A 24708-nucleotide genomic window follows, 5' to 3' on the forward strand; every position below is an offset into this window, starting at 1 on the left:
GCTTATCCTGGTCTCCCATGGGGTGCAGGGCCCAAGCACTTGGGCCATCCTCCACTGCACTCCCTGGCCACAGCAGAGAGCTGGCCTGGAAGAGGGGCAACCGGGACAGGATCGGTGCCCCGACCGGGACTAGAACCCAGTGTACCGGCGCCGCAAGGCGGAGGATTAGCCTAGTGAGCCGCGGCGCCGGCCCAACCCATTGTTTTTTGATCTTAGAGCTTCTGATTACTTGAAAATTCAAGATACATCTTTGTTGAAGTACACAAGGCTCACTGTGGAATGAACATATAGGGAAAAGATTCCCTTCTTCCCAAGCCTTTTTAGTGCAAAGTCCTGTTTAATCTTCAGAATAATCCTTATAAAAAGACCTGTCATCAGCCAGCACCAGATCTTATTTTTAATTTTAAAGTTCTGTGCTTATTTTGGAAGTGACTTTTTTAATCTTTTATTTATTTATTTATAGTAGAGCATTTATTTATATTTATTTATTTATTTATTTATTTATAGTAGAGCAAGAGAAAACGAAGATCTTCCATCCACTGTTTCACTTCCCTAAAAGTCCCCAACGTCATAGCTGAAGCCAGGACCTGGAATTTCATCCGGGTCTCCAACATGGGTGGCAGAGGCCCAAGTACTTAGGTCATCATCCACTGCCTTCCCAGGTGCCTTGATTAGCAGGGAGCTGGATTGGAAGCGCAGCAGCTAGGAGGACTCAATTGGCAATCTGACATGGGATGCTAGAGTTGCAAGTGGTGAGCCAACCTGCTGTGCCACATCACCAGCCTCTGGAAATGATACTGTATTATCACTAATTTGCTTTTAGCACAAAGAATCAGCCCCTGATATCTGTAAGGCAAGAGATGGGAAACTATTTACTTGTTACCTTTATGGTACATGTATGTATGTATTTATTTATTTATTTTTTGACAGAGTGGACAGTGAAGACAGAGAGAAAGGTCTGCCTTTTGCTGTTGGTTCACCCTCTAATGGCCGCCGCGGCAGGTGCACCGCGCTGATCTGATGGCAGGAGCCAGGTGCTTATCCTGGCCTCTCATGGGGTGCAGGGCCCAAGTACTTGGGCCATCCTCCACTGCACTCCCTGGCCACAGCAGAGAGCTGGCCTGGAAGAGGGGCAACCGGGACAGAATCCGGCGCCCCGACCGGGACTAGAACCCTGTGTGCCGGCGACGCAAGGTGGAGGATTAGCCTAGTGAGCCACGGTGCCGGCCTATGGTACATGTATTTATATTCTTAGACCAGTGACCTTTGGATCTGATATGCTATAGATAAAGTGGAAATTTACTCCACCATTTATGACAGTCTGTTAAGCTGTTTGGGAAATAAAGGCAATATAAGAGAGAAAAACAATTTGTTTAAAAATTTGCTGCTATAGCTCTTGTTTGGGGCCAGCGTTTAACCTAGCAGTTAAGATGCTGGTTGAGATGTCCACGTCTCACATTGGAGTTCCTGAGTTTGATTCTCAGCTCTGGCGGCTGATTTCACCTTTCTGCTAATGCAGACCCTGGGGGGCAGTGGTGACGGGTTTACTAATTGGAGTTCTGCTACCCATATGGAAAACCTCGATTGTGTTCCCAGCCTAAGCTGTTGTGGGTACTTGGGGAGTGAACCAGCAGATAGGAGCTCTTTCTTTCAAATTAAAAGAAATAGCCTATGAGAGCCCTTATTTTTTTATGAAATGTTCATTGCTATTTCCTGAGATGACTAACCTTTCCTAAAAAATGTGTTTGTAGGCCGGCGCCGCGGCTCAATAGGCTAATCCTCCGACTAGCGGCGCCGGCACACCGGGTTCTAGTCCCGGTCGGGGCGCCAGATTCTGTCCCGGTTGCCCCTCTTCCAGGCCAGCTCTCTGCTGTGGCCAGGGAGTGCAGTGGAGGATGGCCCAAGTATTTGGGCCCTGCACCCCATGGGAGACCAGGATAAGCACCTGGCTCCTGCCATCAGATCAGCGCGGTGTGCCGGCCGCAGCGCGCTGGCCGCGGCGGCCATTGGAGGGTGAACCAACGGCAAAGGAAGACCTTTCTCTCTGTCTCTCTCTCTCTCACTGTCCACTCTGCCTGTCAAAAAAAATTTAAAAAAAAAAGTGTTTGTGAGTGGGCTTGAGATGCCAGAATTATTCTTTACTTTTTGCTTTGCTTTTTTGCATAGGTATAAACAGAACAGCCTTAAGAGAGATCAAATTATTACAGGAGCTAAGTCATCCAAATATAATTGGTGTAAGTATGATCTAACTAGTTTCTAGGGCTTAGGACCCTGCCTTTTCCAATTATGCAAACTGATTAAATTTGAAAAGTTGATTAACGATCCAGCAAGATGAGTTGTTTGAGGTAAGCCTTGGAGAAGAAGCTTAACAGTAAGCAAAGTATTTTCTATCCTAATTGTTCCTGCAGGCAGTGGCTTTAAAATTACACAACTGATGAAATCAATCACATGTTGACATAGGTTGATGTCAGAAATTCTGAATCCTGCATAATTGTAGCATAGTGATTAAGAGTGTCAGTCTGTTCAGAACCCTACTTTCTGCCTGAGACCTGGCTTGCGACTCAGTGCTGTAGTCCCTATTTCATGGGTTCTTGTTAGACCAGCTAATTGAATACGGGTATTACCTGTGATAGTGCCTGCCTTAGAGAACATACTCATTTGCTCAATGATAGCTGCTGCTGTCTGGAGGGTTTTCTTGAGCACTGTGCTTGAATCAGGGACTGAGGTCAAGTTTGCCGTAATTCATTTCTTAATTAAAACTTCCAAAAACCAGAGGGAGAGCTTACTTATTTCATGATTTTTTTAAAGTTTAATATTTTTGTGCCTCAGTACACTAATTCCTTTTGTATTACCCAAAAAAGAACAGTGTCAAATTTAATAAAAAAATTATAAGCTCCACAGGGACTTGTAGGCAATATAATATCTGAATTTCTAAAAATTATCTCAGTTGGTATGGTAGTTTCAAGTATTTAAGAACAATTTTAACTTTTTAAAAATGTTTGTTTTGCAGCTCCTTGATGCTTTTGGACATAAATCTAATATTAGCCTTGTCTTTGATTTTATGGAAACTGATCTAGAGGTAAGAATAAGATTCTGAGAGGAATTTTTTTCTCCCAGTTTATCAAAGGGAGGGGATCCTTGTTTTCTTTATTTTTTTTAAAGAAATATGGACAGTGTTTGTGTATATATATTTTAAAGATTTATTTATTTGAAAGGCAGAGTTACAGAGAGATAAGGAAAAAAGAGAGATTGATCTTCCATCCTTTGATTAACTCTCCAAATGACTACAACCACCAGGGCCGGGCCAGGCTGAAGCCAGGATCCAGGAGCTTCCTTCAAGTCTCCCATTTGGGTGGAGGGGCCCAAGGACTTATGCCATCATCCACTGTTTTCCAGGCGCATTAGCAGGGAGCTGGATCAGAAGTGGAGCAGCTGGGACTTGAACCAGTGCCCATATGGGATGCTGGTGCTGCAGGCCGTGGCTTTAACCCACTGTGCCACAGCGCCAGCCCCTTAATATTTATTTTCTACCTGAAAAGACACTGGTAGTCTTTCACTGAAATCTGGGTATTCTGAAGTCAAAGGAGACTGGGTTCTTTTTTAAACATTTATTGGTCACTTTTTTTTTTTTTTTAACTTAGTTGAAAGAGCACCATAGGGGCTGGCGCTGTGGCATAGCGGGTAAAGTCGCCCCCACAGAGAGAGGGAGAGACAGAAGGTGAGAGAAAGATCTTCCATGTGTTGGTTCATTCCCTAGATAGCCAGGCCATAGCTAGGAGCCAGGGTCTCCCACGTGAACAGCAGGCTGGATCAGAAGCACAGCAGTTGGGACTCTAGTTGGCACTCCAATACGAAGTGCTGATGTTGTAAGCAGTGGCTTAAACTGTTGTACAAACACCAACCCTTGAGTGATTTACTTTATTTATTTTTAAAAAAAAATTTTTAATTTGAAAGAGGGAAGAGACAGTGATCTTCTATCTGCTGGAAATATTTTTAAAATCCTCATTTTCATTTTTATTGCAAAGGCAGACGGGGAGACAGACAGATGGACATAGAGATCCTTCATCTGCTGGTCCACTTCCTAATTGCCCTTAATAGTCAGGGCTGGTGCAGGTCAAAATCAGGAGCCAGGAACTCATTCTATGGGAACCGTGTACCTGAGCTAACACCTGCTGCCCCCCAAGGTGCAAATTGGCAGGAAGCTGGACTTGGAAGTTGAGCTGGTACTCTAAGTAGGCACTTCAAAATGAAATACTCAAGTATTTGGGTCCCTGCCACCCATATGGGAGACCCGGATTGAGATCTGGGCTCCTGGCTTTGACCTGGCCCAGCTGTTAACAATTATTTGGGGTGTGAACCAGCACAAGGAAGATTGGGAGTCAGTTCTTTCTTAACCATGTGGACTGAGCTGAGAAGAGGTGATTTTCCAGAGAAATGCTGAATGCTATTATGGGGGCAAGCAGAAACAGCAGATGGTCACTACTTTGATGCCAAAGGGATCGAGATGAAGCGCTGCTTTCTTTCTTTCTTTTTTTTAGATTTTTTTATATATTTATTTGACTGGTAAAGTTATAGACATTGAGAGGGAGAGACAGAAAGGTCTTCCTTCCATTGGTTCACCCCCAAAATGGCCGCTACGGCTGGAGCTACACCGATCAGAAGCCAGGAGCCAGGTGCTTCTTCCTAGTCTCCCACGCGGGTGCAGGCGCCCAAGCACTTGGGCCATCCTCCACTGCCTTCCCTGGCCACAGCAGAGAGCTAGACTGGAAGAGGAGCAACCGGGACTAGAACCCGGGGCCTATGTAGGATTCCGGTGCCACAGGCGGAGGATTAGCCAAGTGAGCCACGGCGCCGGCCCTTGCTGCTTTCTTTCTTAACCAGAGAGATTCTGACTGTGCTGCCTAAGGAGAGGTGGGTAGCCTCTCTTGAGATGCCTGTGTGGATACACTTGTTCTATATCTGTAAACTGTCTAATATGGTAGAATTAATTTGGAGTAATAAGGTACACCATTGTATTGTATGCTTGCTTTACAGGTTATAATAAAGGATAATAGTCTTGTGCTGACACCATCACATATAAAAGCCTACATGTTAATGACTCTTCAAGGGTTGGAATATTTGCATCAGCATTGGATTCTACATAGGGTAAAGTTTTTAATATTTTTTCTATATCTTAGTCGGTTTTTATTTAGCTAGCTTAGTACTTAATAGTCTGAGTATGTATGTGAATTGTTGAACAAAATAGTTACAGCTGGGCCGCTTCATTCCACCTTCTTCCTCTATGCGTCCTTCAGCTGTTGTAGTAGGTAGTGCTGGGAGCATCCCTAATACTATATGAAATTTAGAACTACAAGAGATCTAACCCCTCATGTTTATAGATAGAGAACTAACTTGCTGAGTGACCTAAGGTGTTTTTTTCCCCGACAAGGTCAGCAGATAATAACTAAGAACCTAGATCTTTTGGCTTTAAGTTCATAAATCTTTGTGCTATACTGTTATGGGGGCGAAAACAGTATCTAGATTAACTTGTACAGCGCTAAATTGCCTTTTAAAAAGTAACATTTCTAATTCTAGAATTGTATGAATTTTTTAAATAAAATTTATGAAATGAGCTGTTTTCAGGAATATTCAGTTATGAAAAAGATTGATAATTTATCTAGGTAGATATTTTTAGGCATCATTTAGATAACTAACCAATAACATATTTTAAGCTAATTCTCATCTTAAATTTGGAATCTCTTATTTGCTGATATTTCATTAGTGTAGATTTTAAAGAGTGTCTTTTTCAATGTTTATAAATGTATAACATTTTTATGTACTAAAGTTTGTATTAAAATTTTTTTAAAGATTTATTTATTTGAAAGAGTTACACAGAGAGAGGTGAGGCAGAGAGAGTGAGAGAGATCTTCCATCTGCTGGTTCACTCCCCAATTGGCCGCAACGGCTGGAGCTGCGCCGATCCGAAGCCAGGAGCCAGGAGCTTCTTCTGGGTCTCCCATGGGGGTGCAGGGGCCCAAGGACTTGGGCCATCCTTTACTGCCTTCCCAGGCCATAGCAGAGAACTGGATTGGAAGTGGAACAGCTGGGTCTCAAACCGGCGTCCTTATGGGATGCTGGCACTTCAGGCCAGGGCATTAACCTGCTGTGCCACAGTGCCGGCCCTATGTATTAAATTAATAGTAGCAAGCATTTATAGGTCATTGCACCAGCCTCTTACAGAAAATATTAAATTACATCCTCACAGCAATCCTATGGAGTACATTAATTAATGCTTGCTGTAACTTAGTACCTTACCAAGATCTCACTATGTAATATAACTTATTTTGTTTTGATGTTATTTTACATTTGTAATAAAACAAGTACTGATTGCTTAATTGGGGGTGTTATCAAATTTAAAGTCAACTAAAACATATCATTGTGATATTCTCCCCAACCCTGTTTGTTTGCTTAAAACTTCCATGACACAGGATCTGAAACCAAACAACTTGTTGCTAGATGAAAATGGAGTTCTAAAACTGGCAGATTTTGGCCTGGCCAAATCATTTGGGAGCCCCAACAGAGCTTACACACATCAGGTTGTAACCAGGTAAGAAGACCTGAAGTAACTGAAAGTTTAGGTTGTGCAGGAGGATGATCATAAACAAGCATCAGTTGGCCTCTCTGAGACGCCTGGGCAGAGTTCAGGAATCAGTGTGTATGAAAAATACAGTCCATTTTTATGTTATGTGTATCTTCCCAAAGTGAAAAAACAGCCCTTCTTTCAAACAGTTAGATTAATTCAGTCCTCTGACATCTACCTGGTAATTCTCAGTTTAGATAAATGGCACTTCAGTGGTTAATCTACCTAATTACCCTGATTTATTGGCTCTATATTTATCATATTGTTCAGTCTAGAGTCCATATCCTTATGTTTGAATGGCATTTAAAACATTTTATTGATATTTGAATTGTTCATTTTGTTAGTAATTATGTTTTCTGTTTATACTTCTAATGTACAAATAAAACCATGATCTTATACAGATTGGGATAAGAGGTTTTATAATTCTTGTCAGGATGACATTTGTTAATTTCAAAGATTATTCTTAAGGCTCTGAGGTCTTCACATGCTCTATTTTAAGCTATTCTGTCACCTTCCATCTATAGCTCATTTAGTGTCAGTCAACTGAGCCATGAGTAAGGAGTAGGAGATGAGTTGTTGATACAATTGTTGGAAAGATTAAGTCCATCTTTAGGGAGCTTTTTTTTAAATTTATTTTTTTAATTTATTTTTTTTTTTTTTTAGGGAGCTTTTACAGAGACCCACATGCAACAGAATTACATATTGGTGCTTTCTAATTTACCAGTTTTCTCATATTTTTCCCTTCTGAAAATTAAATGCTAAAAACAGGTCAAGTTAAGATGAGTTTGCTATGAGGGGCTGGTGTGTGGCTGCCACATGTGAGGCCAGTTAAGCTGCTGCTTTCGAGGCCAGTATTGCCTGTCAGAGTACTGGTTTGAGCTCAGCTGTTCTGCTTTTGATTCAGCTTTGTGCTTGCACCTGGGAAAGCAGTGAAAGCTTGCCCAAGTATTTGGGCCCCTGGCATCCATGTGGGAGACCAGGGTGAGTTCCTGGCTCCTGGCTTCAGCTCGGCCCCAACTTGTCTGTCAGAGCCAGTTGGGGAGTGAACCAGTGGATGGAAGATCTCCCTATTTCTCTGTCTCTCCTGTTGCTTTGCCTTCAAAGCATAAATAAGTAGTTTTTTTTTTTTAATTCTCTGAGAATTGACAGTTGGATTCAGCTGCAAGAACATCATTGATAACCTTGACAAGAGCAGTTTGGGTGGAGTGGTGAAGATGAAATCCTGGTAAAAAGTGTATAAGAGGGGCAGGCTTTGGCACAGTATGTAGGCCGTCACTCAGAACACCTGCATCCCATTTCCGAGTGCCTGGTTCAAGTCCTGACTTTTCTACTTCCAGTCCAGCTTCCTGCTAATGCGCATCCTGGGAGGCAGCAGATGTGGCAAAGTGCTTGTGTCTCTGCTACCCACTTAGGAGGCCTGGACTGTGATTGAGTTTTGGGCTCCTGGCTTTGGCCAGGACCAGCCCTGTCACAGGCATTTCAGAAGGTGAACTAGTGGAAAGAAAGTATCTCTCTCTCTCTCTCTCTCTGCCTTTCAACTAAAGTGAAGATAAGTTAAAAAAATTTTTTTTGAGTGTTTAAGAGAGGAGGAATTGAAGACCATAACAGTTCTTTGAAATGACCAGAGAATGAGGAGGAAGGGGAGTGCAGCTAAGTTTATTAGGGTAAGGAAAGTGCAGGTAAGTTTAAAGCTATATAAGTAATGATATGCGTATGTATTAATGGTAAAGGCCCAGTAGAAAACTGATGATGGAGGAGTTGGGGGAGACAGCAGAGCAATAGCCTTGACAGTTGACAGGATTTATTCATATATTTGAGAGTTAAAAAGAAGGAGAGGCAGAGAGAGAGGTCAGTTTTCCATCCACTGGTTTACTCCCCAGTTGGCCACAGTGGCCGGAGCTGTGCCAATCTGAAGCCAGGAGCCAGGAGCTTCTTCCAGGTCTCCCACGTGGGTGCAGGGGCCCAAGGACTTGGGCCATCCTCTACTGCTTTCCCAGGTCATAGCAGAGAGCTGGATCAGAAGTGGAGCAGCCGGTGCCCATATAGGATGCCAGCACTGCAGGTGACGGCTTTACCCACTATGCCACAGCGCTGGCCCCAAAGATTGGCTTTTAAAAAGGCGAAGTTAGTTCATCTCTAAAAGGTGCTCTAATTGTTCCTTCCTTCTAAAGTGACTATATTTCTTTTTGTTCTTTAGGTGGTATCGGGCCCCTGAGTTACTGTTTGGAGCTAGGATGTATGGTGTGGGTGTGGACATGTGGGCTGTAGGCTGTATATTAGCTGAGTTGCTTCTAAGGGTAAGTTGTAAACTAATTTATATAATTTAGTAGCATTAAAGTTATTCTCATAATTTTTGTCACAATTATCTTCTCCCCACTATCCTTTCAAAAAGCCTACAAACAGGCCAATTTTTCTAAAAGCCTTCTGCAAAATGCAACCTTTTTTATTAAAATGTTAAAGTGGGATGGGAAGACTTCCATTTAGGAAATAGGGTTTCATTATAGATAATTATACTTCAGAACATAGAAATTACCTTGTTACGGCATTTCTATAGTAACTGCATGTGTTAGGAGGAAGTTTTGTCCTGCTGGGAGACTTTTTGTTTGGTTTGGTTATTTCTGAGATAGCTAATACCAACCATTGCAGCTGCCAGTCTGTGTGACTTTAAACATCGTGTGAGACCATCAGTTGTGTTCAAACAGAGCAGACATACTGGTACCACAGCATTTCTCTGACTGAGACCATGAATAATAACATTCCCCTTTCCTGCCCTCTGTGGAGAAAAAGATGCTGACTTGGCACCTTCTCTTTAGTTACAAAGCTTAGATCTCCAGAAAGACTGGGCCTTATGGAAAATCAAAGCAAAGGAATTTTGGGGAACGCTTCTGAAGTTAGGAGTTTTTCCTCATCACATTCCTTTTTTTTTTTTTTTTTTTTTTGACAGGCAGAGTGGACAGTGAGAGAGACAGAGAGAAAGGTCTTCCTTTTGCCGTTGGTTCACCCTCCAGTGGCCGCCATGGTAGGCGCGCTGCGGCCAGCACACCACGTTGATCTGAAGGCAGGAGCCAGGTGCTTCTCCTGGTCTCCCATGCGGCTGCAGGGCCCAAGGACTTGGGCCATCCTCCACTGTACTCCCGGGCCACAGCAGAGAGCTGGACTGGAAGAGGGGCAACCGGGACAGAATCTGGCGCCCTGACCGGGACTAGAACCCGGTCAGACGTGGGGTGCCAGCGCCGCAGGCAGAGGATTAGCCTAGTGAGCCTCAGCACCGGGCCCTCATAGCATTCCAACCCCACTCTCCCTCTCCTTAGCTATATGTACTGAAAGACTGGATACCAAAGAGAAAAGTTACACTATTACTGTAAAAAAAAGTCTAAAGATGTGAATTCTCTTCATCATTTTGAGAAGCTTGCTCCAGTAGACAAAATTCTACATTTAGAACTGAAGATGAGGGCTGGAGCTGTGGCATAGAAAGTTAAGCTCTACCTGCAGTGCTGGCATCCCATATGGGTGCCGGTTCGAGTCCCAGCTGCTTCACTTCTGATCCAGCTCTCTGCTAATGGCCTGAGAAAGCAAAGGAAAATGGACCAAATGCTTGGGCCCCTGCACCCAAGTGGCAGACCCGGAAGAGGCTCCTGGCTTCTGCCTGGCTCAACGCTGTTTGTTGTGGCCATTTGGGGAGTGAATCAGTGGATGGAAGATCTCTCCTCTCTTTTTCCTTCTGTCTGTATTTCTGCCTTTCAAATAAATAAATTTTAAAAAGAGAACTGAAGATGACATAGTAATCCCACTGCTAAAAGTTGGCCCTATGAATCAGCTAGCATCACAGCTTTGCTACTTACAAGAACACAGAGCAGTGCAGAAGTTCACATTGAGAATCTGCCAGGCCCTAAATACATTCACGGCCAAGAGAAAAACAATCCCACATCCCTTAATATTATAACTAATCACACTGTTTAGAAAGTAAGTGGGGGGGAGGGGGCACTGGTGTTGTGGCATAGCAGGTAAAGCTGCTGCCTGCAATGCCAACAAACCATATGAGTGCCAGTTGAGTCCTGGCTGCTCCACTTCCAATCCAGCTCCCTGCTAATGTGCTTGGGAAAGCAGTGGAAAATGGCCTAAGATCTTGGGCCCTTGCACCCGCGTGGGAGACCCAGAAGAATCTCCTGGCTCAGTACTGGCTGCTGTGAAATACTCTGTCTCTCTGTGACTTCCTCTCTCTGAAACGCCAACTTTGAAATAAATAAATCTTAAAAAAAAAAAAAAAGTAGGCCGGCACCGTGGCTCAACAGGCTAATCCTCCGCCTTGCGGCGCCGGCACACCGGGTTCTAGTCCCGGTTGGGGCGCCGGATTCTATCCCGGTTGCCCCTCTTCCAGGCCAGCTCTCTGCTGTGGCCTGGAGTGCAGTGGAGGATGGCCCAAGTGCTTGGGCCCTGCACCCGCATGGGAGACCAGGAGAAGCCCCTAGCTCCAAGCTTCGGATCAGCGCGATGCGCCGGCCGCAGCGGCCATTGGAGGGTGAACCAATGGCAAAAAGGAAGACCTTTCCCTCTGTCTCTCTCTCTCACTACACACTCTGCCTGTCAAAAAAAAAAAAAAAAAAAAAAGGTATTTTGTTTATTTGAAAGAGTTACAGAGAGAAGTAGAGACAGAGAGGTCCTCTATCCACTGGTTCAGCAATAGCTGGAGCTGAGTCGTTCCGAAGCCAGGAGCCAAAAGCTTCTTCCAGGTCTCCCATGTGGGTGCAGGGGCCTAAGCGCTCTGAAGGCACTCTGCTAGGAACTTGTAAGGGAGGTGGACAATTCCACCACTGCTGGAACTGAGGCTGGATGAACTGTGCATTCTGCCAATGCTATAGGAGCCTGAGCTAGAGAAGCTGAGGGTGCTGTAAGAGGCACCTGCACAGGGCCAGCGTCAGAGCAGGTTACTTCTCTCTTCCCTGTTGGTCCAGCTCCCTACTAATGCACCTGGAAAGAAGGCCCCTGCCACCCTTGTGGAATTACTGGCTCCTGGCTTCAGCCAGGAAGTAGATAGCCCAAGTGCTTGGGCCCCTGCGCCCACGTGGCAGACCTAGAGGAAGCTCCTGGCTTATGATTGGCCCAACTCTGGCTGTTGCAGCCATGACTTAAAAGTGCTGGAGTGCAGGGCCGGCGCCACGGCTCAATAGGCTAATCCTCTGCCTTGCGGCGCCGGTACACCAGGTTCTAGTCCCAGTCGGGGCACTGGATTCTGTCCCGGTTGCCCCTCTTCCAGGCGAGCTCTCTACTGTGGCCCCGGAGTGCAGTGGAGGATGACCCAAGTGCTTGGGCCCTGTACCCCATGGGAGACCAGGAGAAGCACCTGGCTCCTGGCTTCAGATCAGCGCGGTGCGCTGGCCACAGCGCGCCGGCCGCGGCGGCCATTGGAGGGTGAACCAACGGCAAAGGAAGACCTTTCTCTCCGTCTCTCTTACTGTCCACTCTGCCTGTCAAAAAAAAAAAAAAAAAAAGTGCTGGAGTGCATTATTATTCAAAAAGTAGAGAAAATGCTTTTTTTTCTTCTATATATTTACCTAGCTGTCTAAGAATGAATTGGAAAATAATATTTTGGTCATTTCTTACCAGTTCAATAATTTTTAACCTGCAATTATTTATTCTCTTAAAATTTCCCTGTATTTAATTTCAAAGAGGATTTGCCAATAATTTTTTTTTTTAAGATTTATTTTTACTTGAAGGAGTTACACAGAGAGAAAAGAGGCAGAGAGAGAGAGAGAGGTCTTCTATCTGCTGGTTCACTCCCCAATTGGCCACAACAGCCAGAGCTGAGCCGATCTGATGCCAGGAGCCAAGAGCCAGGAGCTTCCTCCCGGTCTCCCATGTGGGTGCAAGGGCCCAAGGATTTAGGCCATCCTCTACTGCTTTCCCAGGCCATAGCAGAAAGCAGTGGCTTCACCAGCTACGCCACAACGCCGGCCCCCCAATTTTTTTTTTTTTTTTTTAATTTGACAGGTAGAGTTACAGGCAGAGAGAGAGAAAGGTCTTTCCTCCATTGGTTCACTCCCCAAATGGCCACCACAGCCAGCCCTGCGGCAATCCGAAGCCAGGAACCAGTGCTTCTTTCTGGTCTCCCATGTGGGTGCAGGGGCCCAAGCACCCGGGCCATCCTCCACTGCCCTCCTGGGCTACAGCAGAGAGCTGGAGTGGAAGAGGAGCAGCCAGGACTCGAACTGGTGCCCATATGGGCTGCCAGTGCTGCAGGCGGAGGATTAACCAAGTTAGCCATGGCGCCGGCCCCCCAAAATTTTTAAGATTGGAATATAGGTATATTCTCTTCTTTCCAGCCCTTGTGTCTGCCCTTTGCTAGAAGAGGATTTTCTTCTCCCCTCTCAGACTCTTTCTCTGCCTGACTTCTATTCCTCTTCCCTTTCACTGCTCCTTCCTCTAGGAAGCCTTCCCTGGCCCCTCTAGAGAGGGTGAGGTGCTATTGCTGTGTGGGCTGAGATCTTGGACTCTCAACACATCACAGTGTACATGCCCGTTTACATCCATCAGCAGTGTCCACTGTCCTCAGAGCAGGCAAGGGCTGGAGCTGTCTTCCCTTGTAATGCCTTGGGTAGAGCACAGTGGCTGTTATGTGATGAGTGTTCATTAAAGATTTATAGATGAATAAAATGGGCAATGAAGACTTCATTTACTTCAGATGCAATAGCAGGATCTAATAACATAACCAGTACATCTCAGACTAAATCTTTATTGTTTGTTAGGGTTTTTTGTTTTTTATTATTAACTTATGGTATTATATCTATAACAGCTATCACAAACTACCTTGAAATGTCTGTGTCTTGCTTTCAGGTTCCTTTTTTGCCGGGAGACTCAGACCTCGATCAGCTAACAAGAATATTTGAAACTTTGGGCACACCAACTGAGGAACAATGGCCTGTAAGCCTTTAAGCACTTTTGTTGAAATTTAATTAGGATTATAGTTATTTAATTGTCATATCCTTTATGTACTACTCACATGAAATTAAATTTCCTTGCTAGTTATCTTAATTTACTAGTTATATGTATACTTATAACATTTCAAATGATAAAGAAGTAGATAAAGTAAAAACTTAAAATTGTAATATAATATCCAACCTCTCATACATACGGTAATTCCCAGCCCAGAAAGTACCCAGTGTTAACAGTTTGCTGCAAGGCCATTCTGTGGGTGTATACACATACATCCAGAGTTGCATTTTCTTTCATTCATATACAAAGATGAGTTCATAGCATAGTTGGGGTTTTGTTTTTTGCAACCAACTTGCACTATTTCAAACTTAATATAGATCATTGAACTTTTTCTTTGTGATGGCTGTATATTTTATTTGTGAGTATTTCTTGTTAACCAATCTGTGGTAAACTTACAGCAATTTAAGCTTGCTGAATTTTACTATGATTGTAATTCTTACTGCTCTGATGGCTTTTGGTGTTAAATACCTTCTCATACGTTCGCCATCCATGTATAGTTAGTGAAATATTTCTCCATGTTTTTTCCCACTTTCTAATTTGATTATTTGTTGTTGTGTGTATGTGTGTGTGTTTTAAAGATCTATTTATTTATTTGAAAGGATCACAGAGAGAGAGACCTTCCATCTATTGCTTTACTCCCCAAATGGCCACAATAGCCAAAGTGGGTCAGGCCAAAGCCAGGAGCTAGGAGCTTCTTCCAGGTCTCCCACATGGGTGCAGGGGTGTAAGCACTTGGGCCAAGCTCTGCTGCTTTCCCAGGCACAGGGAGCTGGATTGGAAACAGAACAGCAAGGATTCAAACTGGTGCCCGTATGGGATGCTGGTGCCACAGGTGGTGGCTTAAACCACTGCACCACAGTGGTGGCCCCTGTTTTAATTATTTTTTTATACTCCACAAGAGTTTTAACACATTTTCTACTAACATGCATATGTTGTACATATTTACAGGGTACAGTGATATTTCAAGACATTTTTACAACATGACTTGATTAATTCACAATAATTAACATTTAATCTCCTGGTAATTTCTTTGGAGTCTCCAAGCCCCTCCCTTTGCTTTCTTCATAAAATATATAATGTTACTTTTTAATTTTTAATTCATGTTTTTTATGAGTTTCATTTATTTGAAAGGCAGAGTTAGAGAGGGAGAGACAGATAGATCTTCTCTCCGTTGGTCCAGTCTCCAAATGGCTGCAATAGCCAGGGTTAGGCCAGATCCGAAGCCAGGAGCTTCATCCAGATCTCCCACATGGGTACGGGTGCCCAAGCTCTTGTGCTCTTGTGCTTCTTTCCTTGGCACATTAGCAGGGGGCATCCACTGGTTTATTCCCCAAATGTCCACAATAGCTGGGACTCAATCTAGGTTCTCCCACTTGGGAGTACAGGGGTCCAAGCACTTGAGCCATCACATGCTGCCCTCCGTGGTGTGCATCAGCAGGAAGCTAGAAACGGTAGTGGAGCCAGAACTCTAACCCTGGCACTCTTGTGCTCCTGTTTATTTTTTTGACTGTAAAGTATTGAATTGTGTAGTTATTTGTTGTATATGAGTTTTGCAAAAATTTTTTCTCACAGTGCCTTTTTATCATCTTCAGAATCTTCCAGAGTAAGTTTTAATTTTGATCAGGTTTATCAGTTTTTCCTTTAATGAATCATGCTTTTGGTGTCAAGTTGAAGAACTCTTTTGCCTAGCCCGAAGATTTTTCTGAAAAAAAATTTTTTTAAAGTTTTTTTATTTATTTTCCTTGAAAGTCAGAGTTACACACAGAGAGAAGGCTAGGCAGAGAGAGAGAGAGGTCTTCTATCTGATGGTTCAGTCTCCAGATGGCTGCAATGGCTGGAGCTGCGCTTACCCAAAGCCAGGAGCCAAGAGCTTCTTCCGGGTCTCCCAAGTGAGTGCAGGGGCCCGAGGACTTGAGCCATCTTCTATTGCTTTCCCAGGCCATAGCAGAGAGCTGGATTGGAAGAGGAGCATCCAGGACTTGAACTTGTGCCCATATGCGATGCCGGCGCTTCAGGCCAGGCCGGCGCTTCAGGCCAGGGTGTTAACCCACTGCACCATAGCTCCGGCCCCCTGAAAAATTTATTAAAAGATTTATTTAGGCCGGTGCTGTGGCTCACCAGGCTAATCCTCCGCCTGCGGCGCTGGCACTCCGGGTTCTAGTCCCAGTTGGGGTGCCAGATTCTGTCCTGGCTGTTCCTCTTCCAGTCCAGCTCTCTGCTGTGATCCGGGAAGGCAGTGGAGGACGGCCCAAGTGCTTGGGCCCTGCACCCGCATGGGAGACCAGGAAGAAGCAACTGGCTTCTGGCTTCAGATTGGCGCAGCACGCTGGCCGTAGTGGCCATTTGGGGGCTGAACCAACAGGAGGAAGTCCTTTCTCTCTGTCTCTCTCTCTCACTGTCTAACTCTGCCCGTCAAAAAAAAATTTTATTTATTTATTTGAAACGCAGAGTTTCAGAGAAGCAGAGAAAAAGAGGTCTTCCATCAGCTGTTTCACTCCCCAAATAACTGCAACCACCAGAGCTGGACTGATCCGAAGCCAGGAGCTTCTGGGTCTCCCACGTGTGTGCAGGGCCCAAGCACTTGGGCTCTCTTCTGCTTTCCCAGATCATAGCAGAGAGCTGGATAGGAAGTAAAGCAACCAGGACTCAAACCAGAGCCCATATGGGATGCTGGTGCTGCAGGCAGCAGTTTTACCTGCTATGCCACTGATTCAGGCCCTTTCTGAAATGTTTTTTTGTATGTTTTTTTTCTAAAAGTTCCATAGGATTGTGTTTAACATTTAAGTCCCAGTCCATTTAGAATTCAGTTTTTTATGATGTTTTAGACTTAGGTCAAGGTTCATTTTTTGGTCTGTCGATGTAGCACCATTTGTTGAAAAGAATCTGTCCATTTAATTTCTTTTGCATCTTTTCCAAAAATCCTTTAGATAGATTTGTGTGGCTGTCTGGGTCCAGTATTGTGTTCCATTGATCTATGTGTCTGTCCCTCTTCCAGTACCACACAGCTTTTATTTCTTTTTCCAGCTGGAATCATTCTTAATATTTAAATACAGAAAGTGCGCACTGACTTTGTTTTACACATACAGATCTAACATAAAAATGTGCAGAGGAAATGAGCTCCCGCTCTGTCCTCCACCGTCCCCAGCATCCCTCTTGTGGCTGCAGCTGGCCTCGCTCTTTTCCCACACACACGGGGTTCACAGTGGCCGCTTTGCAGCTGGAATGCTTTTTGTCAGCTGCATGCTGCCACACAGTCTTAATTAAAGCTGGTATAAATTGTTCTAAAATAAGGGAGAATGATTATTGTTATTTCTCTAAATTGTTTTAGCTATGCTAGTCCTTTGCCTTTCCTTTTCCTAAACATTTTATTTTTTTTATTTTTATTTTTTATTAAACTTTTATTTGATGAATATAAATTTCCAAAGTACAGCTTATGGGTTACAATGGCTTCCCCCTCCCAAAACTTCCCTCCCACCCGCAACCCTCCCCTTTCCCACTGCCTTTCCCCTTCCAATCACATCATGATTCATTTTCAATTCTCTTTATATACAAGAGATCAGTTTAGTATATATTAGGTAACAATTTCAACAGTTTTCCCCCATATAGCAACACAAAGTGAAAAAAAAAATACTGTTGGAATACTAGTTATAGCATTAAATAAGAGTGTATAGCACATTAAAGGCAGAGATCCTACATAATATTTTTTTAAAAATTAATTAATTTTCTATGCCGTTTCCAATTTAACACCAGGTTTTTTTTTTTTTTCATTTCCAATTATCTTTATATACAGAAGATCGATTCAGTATATAATTAGTAAAGATCTCATCAGTTTGTACCCACGCAGAAACACAAAGTGTAAAAATACTGTTTCAGTACTAGTTATAGCATCACTGCACATTAGACAACACATTAAGGACAGATCCCACATGGGATGTAAGTACACAGTGACTCCTGTTGCTGACTTAACAATTTGACACTCCTGTTCATGGCGTCAGTAATCTCCCTAGGCTCTAGTCATGAGTTGCCAGGGCTATGGAAGCCTTTAGGGTTCGCTGACTTTGATCTTATTCCGATAGGGTCACAGTCAAAGTGGAAGTTCTCTCCTCCCTTCAGAGAAAGGTACCTCCTTCTTTGATGGCCCCGTTCTTTCCACTGGGATCTCACTCACAGAGATCTTTCATTTAGGTCTTCTTCTTTTCTTCTTTTCCATGGTATCTTGGCTTTCCATGCCTACAATACTCTCATGGGCTCTTCAGCCAGGTCTTAATGCCTTAAGGGCTGATTCTGAGGCCAGAGTGTTGTTTAGGACATCTGCCATTCTATGAGTCTGCTGTGTATCCCATTTCCCATGCTGGATCTTTCTCTCCCTTTTTGATTCTATCAGTTAGTATTAGCAGACACTTGTCTTGTTTGTGTGATCCCTTTGTTTCTTAGACCTATCCAGGCCATCGAATGTGAACTGAAATTGATCACTTGGACTAGTGAGATGGCATTGGTACATGCCACCTTGATGGGATTGTATTGGAATCCCCTGGCACATTTCTAACTCCATCATTTGGGGCAAGACTGATTGTGCATGTCCCAAATTGTGCATCTCCTCCCTCTCTTTTTCCACTCTTAAATTTAACAGGGATCACTTTTCAGTTAAAATTTAAACACCTAAGAATAATTGTGTGTTAATTACAGAGTTCATCTGCTAGTACTAGAACAACAACAACAACAACAAATACTAAAAAGGATAAAGTATTACATTGTACATCTAGAGTCAGGACAAGAGCTGATCAGGTCATTGTTTCTTATAGTGTCCATTTCACTTCAACAGGTTTCCCCTTTGGTGTTCAGTTGTCGCCGATCAGGGAAAACAAATGATATTTGTCTCTTTGGGACTGGCTTAATTCACTCAGCATGATGCTTTCTAGATCCTTCCATCTTGTTGCAAATGACTGGGTTTCATTGTTCCTTACTGCTGTATAGTATTCTATGGAGTACATGTCCCATAATTTCTTTATCCAGTCTACTGTTGGGTTGGTTCCAGGTCTTAGCTATTGTGAATTGAGCTGCAATAAACATTAATGTGCAGATGGCTTTTTTATTAGCCAAATTAATTTCCTTTGGGTAAATTCCAAGGAGTGGGATGGCTGGGTTGTATGGTAGGGTTATGTTCAGGTTTCTGAGGAATCTCCAGACTGACTTCCATAGTGGCTTAACCAGTTTGCATTCCCACCAACAGTGGGTTAGTGTCCCTTTTTCCCCACATCCTCTCCAGCATCTGTTGTTGGTAGATTTCTGGATGTGAGCCATTCTCACAGGGGTGAGGTGAAACCTCACTGTGGTTTTGATTTGCATTTCTCTGATTGCTAGTGATCTTGAACATTTTTTCATGTGTCTGTTGGCCATTTGGATTTCCTCTTTTGAAAAATGTCTATTGAGTTCCTTGGCCCATCTCTTCAGTGGGTTGTTTGTTCTGTTGTTGTGGATTTTCTTGATTTCTTTGTAGATTCTGGTTATCAACCCTTTATCTGTAGTATAGTTTGCAAATATTTTTTCCCATTCTGTCGGTTGCCTCTTCACTTTGCTGACTGTTTCTTTTGAAGTACAGAAACTTCTCAATTTGATGCAATCCCAAATGTTAATTTTGGTTTTGACTGCCTGTGCTCCTGGGGTCTTTTCCAAGAAGTCTTTGCCTGTACCTATATCTTGCAGGGTTTCTCCAATGCTCTCTAATAATTTGATGGTTTCGGGTCGTAGATTTAAGTCTTTAATCCACGTTGAGTGAATTTTTGTGTAAGGTGAAAGGTATGGGTCTTGCTTCAAGCTTCTGAACATGGAAATCCAATTTTCCCAGCACCATTTATTGAATAGGCTGTCCTTATTCCAGGGATTAGTTTTGGATCTTTGATCAAATATAAGTTGGCTGTAGATGTTTGGATTGATTTCTGGTGTTTCTATTCTGTTCCATTGGTCTATCCATCTGTTTCTGTACCAGTACCATGCTGTTTTGATAACAACTGCCCTGTAGTATGCCTGAAATCTGGGATTGTGATGCCTCCGGCTTTGTTTTTGTTGTACAAGATTGCTTTGGCTATTCGAGGTCTTCTGTGTCTCCATATGAATTTCAGCATTATTTTTTCCAGATCTGAGAAGAATGTCTTCGGTATCTTGATTGGTATTGCATTGAATGTATAAATTGCTTTTGGGAGAATAGACATTTTGATGATATTGATTCTTCCAATCCATGAGCATGGAAGATTTCTCCATTTTTGGTATCCTCTTCTATTTCTTTCTTTAAGGTTTTGTAGTTTTCATCGTAGAGATCTTTAACGTCCTTGGTTAAGTTTATTCCAAGGTATTTGATTGTTTTTGTAGCTATTGTGAATGGGATTGATCTTAGAAGTTCTTCCTCAGCCGTGGCATTGCCTGTGTATACAAAGGCTGTTGATTTTTGTGGATTGATTTTATATCCTGCTACTTTGCCAAACTCTTCGATGAGTTCCAGTAGTCTCTTAGTAGAGTTCTTTGGGTCCCCTAAATAAAGAATCATATCATCTGCAAAGAGGGATAGTTTGAGTTCTTCCTTCCCGATTTGTATCCCTTTAATTTCTTTTTCTTGCCTAATAGCTCTGGCCAAAACTTCCAGAACTATATTGAATAGCAGTGGTGAGAGTGGGCATCCCTGTCTGGTACCAGATCTCAGCGGAAATGCTTCCAACTTTTCCCCATTCAATAGGATGTTGGCCGTGGGTTTTTCATATATTGCTTTGATTGTATTGAGGAATGTTCCTTCCATACCCAGTTTGCTTAGAGTTTTCATCATGAAAGGGTGTTGTATTTTATCAAATTCTTTCTCTGCATCTATTGAGAGAATCATATGGTTTTTCTTCTGCAGTCTGTTAATGTAGTGTATTACGTTGATTGTTTTGCGGACGTTGAACCATCGTTGCATACCAGGGATAAATCCCACTTGGTCTGGGTGGATGATCTTTCTGATGTGTTGTTGCATTCTATTGGCCAGAATTTTATTGAGTATTTTTGCATCTATGTTCATCAGAGATATTGGTCTGTAATTCTCTTTCAATGCTGCATCTTTTTCTGGCTTAGGAATTAAGGTGATGCTGGCTTCATAGAAAGAATTTGGGAGGATTCCCTCTTTTTCGATTGTTCTGAATAGTTTGAGAAGAATTGGAGTTAGTTCTTCTCTGAATGTCTGGTAGAACTCAGCAGTGAATCCATCTGGCCCTGGGCTTTTCTTTGTTGGGAGGGCCTTTATTACTGTTTCAATTTCTGTGTCAGTTATGGGTCTGTTTAGGTTTCCTATGTCTTCCTGGCTCAATTTAGGTAGTTTGTATGTGTCCAAGAATCTGTCCATTTCTGATAGATTTCCCTGTTTGCTGGCATACAAGTCCTTGTAGTAATCTCTGGTGATTCTTTTTATTTCTGTGGTGTCTGTTGTTATGTTTCCTTTTTCATCTCTGATCCTATTGATTAGGGTCTTTTCTCTTCTTTTTTTAGTTAGTTGGGCCAATGGGGTGTCAATTTTGTTTATTTTTTCAAAAAACCAGCTCCTCATTTGGCTGATTTTTTGTAATGTTTTTTTGGATTCAATCCCGTTGATTTCTTCTTTGATTTTAATTATTTCCCTTCTTCTACTGGGTTTGGGTTTGGTTTGCTGCAGATTTTCTAGATCCTTGAGATGACTTGAAAGCTCATCTATTTGGTGCCTCTCCAATTTCTTGATGTAGGCACCTATTGATATAAATTTTCCTCTTAACACTGCTTTTGTTGTATCCCATAGGTTTTGGTATGTTGTGCTGTTATCCTCATTTACTTCCAGAAAATTTTTGATTTCTCTTTTAATTTCTTCTATGACCCATTGTTCATTCAGGAGCATGTTGTTCAATCTCCATGTGTTTGCACGTGCTCTGGGGATTCCCGAGTTGCTAATTTCCAATTTCATTCCTTTGTGGTCTGAGAAGCTGCATGGTATGATTCTAATTCTTTTGAATTTGCTGAGACTTGCTTTATGGCCTAGTATGTGGTCAATCCTAGAGAAGGTTCCATATACTGCTGAGAAGAATGTAAAGTCCTTAGATGTAGGATGAAATGTTCTGTAGATATCTGTTAGATCCATTTGGGCTATAGTGTCATTTAAATCTGCTGTCTCCTTGTTGATCTTCTGTCCTGTTGATCTGTCTATCTCTGAGAGTGGAGTATTGAAGTCCCCCAGTACTATTGTATTGGGGTCTAAGTCTCCCTTTAAGTCCCTTAACAAGTCTTTTAAATAAGCTGGTGCCCTGTGATTAGGTGCATATACATTGATAATTGTTATATCTTCCTGTTGAATGGATCCCTTAATCATTAAATAGTGCCCCTCTTTGTCTCTCCTGACAGTTTTTGTGGTAAAGTTTATGTTGTCCGATATTAAGATGGCTATGCCCGCTCTTTTTTCATTTCTGTTGGCATGGTATATCTTTTTCCAGCCTTTCACTTTCAGTCTGTATGGATCATTGTTGGAAAGATGAGTTTCTTGTAAGCAGCAAAAAGATGGGTTTTGTTCCTTAACCCAATCAGCCAATCGGTGTCTTTTAACTGGACAGTTCAAGCCATTAACATTCAATGTGACTATTGTGAAGGAGTAACTTTGCCCTGCCATTTGCCAAAGATATTTTCTAATATCTGGTTTGAGATTCTTGTGGTCTTTTGCTGTGAGGTTTCCTTCCTTTACCTTCTTTCATATTGGTTACCGTGTTTCTGTGTTTCTGTATGTAAGACATCTTTAAGCATCTTTTGCAGGGCTGGATGAGTGGCGACAAATTCTTTCAATTTCTGTTTGCTGTGAAAGGTCTGTATTTCACCTTCATTCACAAATGAGAGCTTTGCAAGTTATAATATTCTGGGCTGGCAGTTTTTCTCTCTTAGTACCTAGGCTATATCTCGCCATTCTCTCCTGGCTTGTAGGGTTTCTGATGAGAAGTCAGCTGTAAGTCTAATTGGAGATCCTCTGAGAGTAATCTGGCGTTTCTCTCTTGCACATTTTAGGATCTTTTCTTTGTGTTTCACTGTGGTGAGTTTGATTACGACGTGTCGTGGTGAGGATCTCTTTTGGTCATGTTTATTAGGGGTTCTATGAGCTTCCTGTACTAGGATGTCTCTGTCCTTCTCCAAACCTGGGAAATTTTCTGCTAGTATCTCACTACAAAGGCCTTCTAATCCTTTCTCCCTTTCCATGCCTTCAGGAACTCCTAGAACCCTAATGTTGGGTTTTTTAATAGTATCCTGTAGATTCCTGACAGTATTTTTTAGATTTCTGATTTCTTCTTCTTTTCTTTGATTTGACTGTTTCCTTTCCTGTTCTCTGTCTTCTAAATCCGATATTCTCTCTTCTGCTTCACCCATTCTGTTTTTAAGGCTCTCTAATGTGTTTGCCATTTGATCTATTGAGTTCTTCATTTCATTGTGGTTTTTGGTCACTATCTCAGTTTCCTGTTCTACTAGTTGTTTCATTTCATTTTGATTCCTCCTTAATATTTCATTTTCACGGGAGAGATTTTCTATCTTGTCCATTAAGGATTTCTGTAGTTGAAGAATTTGTTTTTGAGAACTTTTTAATGTTCTTATCATTTTTTTGAGATCTGCTTCTTGCATTTCCTCTATCTCTTCATCTTCATAATCTTGCATTGGCGTGTCTTGTTCACTTGGGGGCGTCATAGTGTCTTCCTTGCTCCTGTTACCTCGGTTTCTATGTTTGTTGTTTGGCATGTTGGAGATAGTTTATGGTGTTTTTTTTTTTTTTTTTTTTTTTTTTTTTTTTGCTGTGGTGTTTTTTTTCTCGTTATACTATGCCTCTAAGTGAGCTGTCTGCTTTGTTGAATCCTTAGGGGCTGTGATGGGTGTGGCCAGAGAGCTATGCTTGATTTTTCAGGTTTAAGGCTGTGTAAAGAGTGACTCTCCCAGATTGCTCACTCACTTGATCCTTGCTGGCTCGCTCTCTCTCTTTTTTTTTGACTCAGTTGGGAGTGGAGTTGAGGGTAGTTGAAATCTGGCCTCTGTGAGTATTTGTTTGATCTACCCCTGGGACCACACAAAGAGTTTATGCAGCCCTCAATGTGTTCTCGAGTTTCGCTAAAGTTACTGAGTTTGGCTGCGTTTTACATATGTAAAATCGCGGTGCTCTTTGTTTTGCTTGGTGAGTGAAGGGAGAGGCCTCTGTTCCCCCCCGCCCCCCCAATGTCTTGGGTTTCTGAGGTTTTTGTCTTACCCTCCTCGGGTTCCCGCGCTGGCGAGATTCTGTGGCTCTGGCTCCTCTCCCGCCGCTCGGCTTGTCTCGGTTGGTTTTCCACGCGGTGGGCTCCCTGTAAGTCCTCTGTTTCACTTCCACTAGATCAGGAAGCGTTTCCTCTGCAGTTTTTTCCTTGAGTCTTTTCCTGAGGCTACAGTAATTCCACTTTATGAAATTTTATTTTCCCAAGCTAAGGCGCACGTCCTCACTATCCGCCATCTTGGCTCCGCCCCCCCATTTTATTTAAGTACAGTATACATACCAAGAAAAGCACATAAGTATACAGAAGTGAGTATTTTTTTCAAGATTTTTATTTTATTTATTTGAAAGGCAGAGTTACAGAGGCAAAGAGAGAGGTCTTCTATCTGCTGGTTCACTCCCCAAATGGCTGCAGTGGCTGGAACTGGGCCAATCTGAAGCCAGGAGCCTGATGCTTATTTCAGGTCTCCCATGTGGGTGCAGGGGCCCAAGGACTTGGGCCCTCTAATGCTGCTTTCCCAGGTCATAGAAAGCTGGATTGGAAGTGGAGCAGCCAGGACTTGAACCAGTGCCCATATGGGATGCCAGCACTGCAGACAGTGGCACTACATCACGGCACTGGCCCCCGTATTTTTGTAATATAATCATACTGATAACTGACACCCAAATTTAGAACAAAGTATTACTAATACCCCAAGAGTCCTCACTACTTCCTCCCTCTCCATTTTTTTTCACATGAAATAAGTATATTATCATTTACATAGTATGATTCAGTAAAGCACAGTTATTAATTATATACCAAATGATATAACATCCACACAATTTTTATACTCCATATAAACTA

The 24708-nt window shown here is 42.8% G+C and overlaps 1 protein-coding gene across 2 annotated transcripts in view; it reads left to right on the forward strand.

Moving 5' to 3' along the window:
- CDK7 (cyclin dependent kinase 7) overlaps positions 1–24708 on the forward strand; it is a 36351-nt gene that overhangs the window by 4338 nt on the left and 7305 nt on the right. The window contains exons 4-9 of one of the 2 annotated variants that reach the window (XM_062212187.1): positions 2167–2234; positions 3011–3079; positions 5035–5145; positions 6468–6586; positions 8817–8916; positions 13451–13537. In XM_062212187.1, coding sequence (XP_062068171.1) covers positions 2167–2234; positions 3011–3079; positions 5035–5145; positions 6468–6586; positions 8817–8916; positions 13451–13537 — 554 coding nt within the window. The remainder of the gene's footprint in view (positions 1–2166; positions 2235–3010; positions 3080–5034; positions 5146–6467; positions 6587–8816; positions 8917–13450; positions 13538–24708) is intronic. The other variant, XM_062212188.1, reaches the window with a different exon arrangement.

This window comes from Lepus europaeus, chromosome 15 (assembly GCF_033115175.1).
Source record: "Lepus europaeus isolate LE1 chromosome 15, mLepTim1.pri, whole genome shotgun sequence".
NCBI lineage: Eukaryota > Metazoa > Chordata > Mammalia > Lagomorpha > Leporidae > Lepus > Lepus europaeus.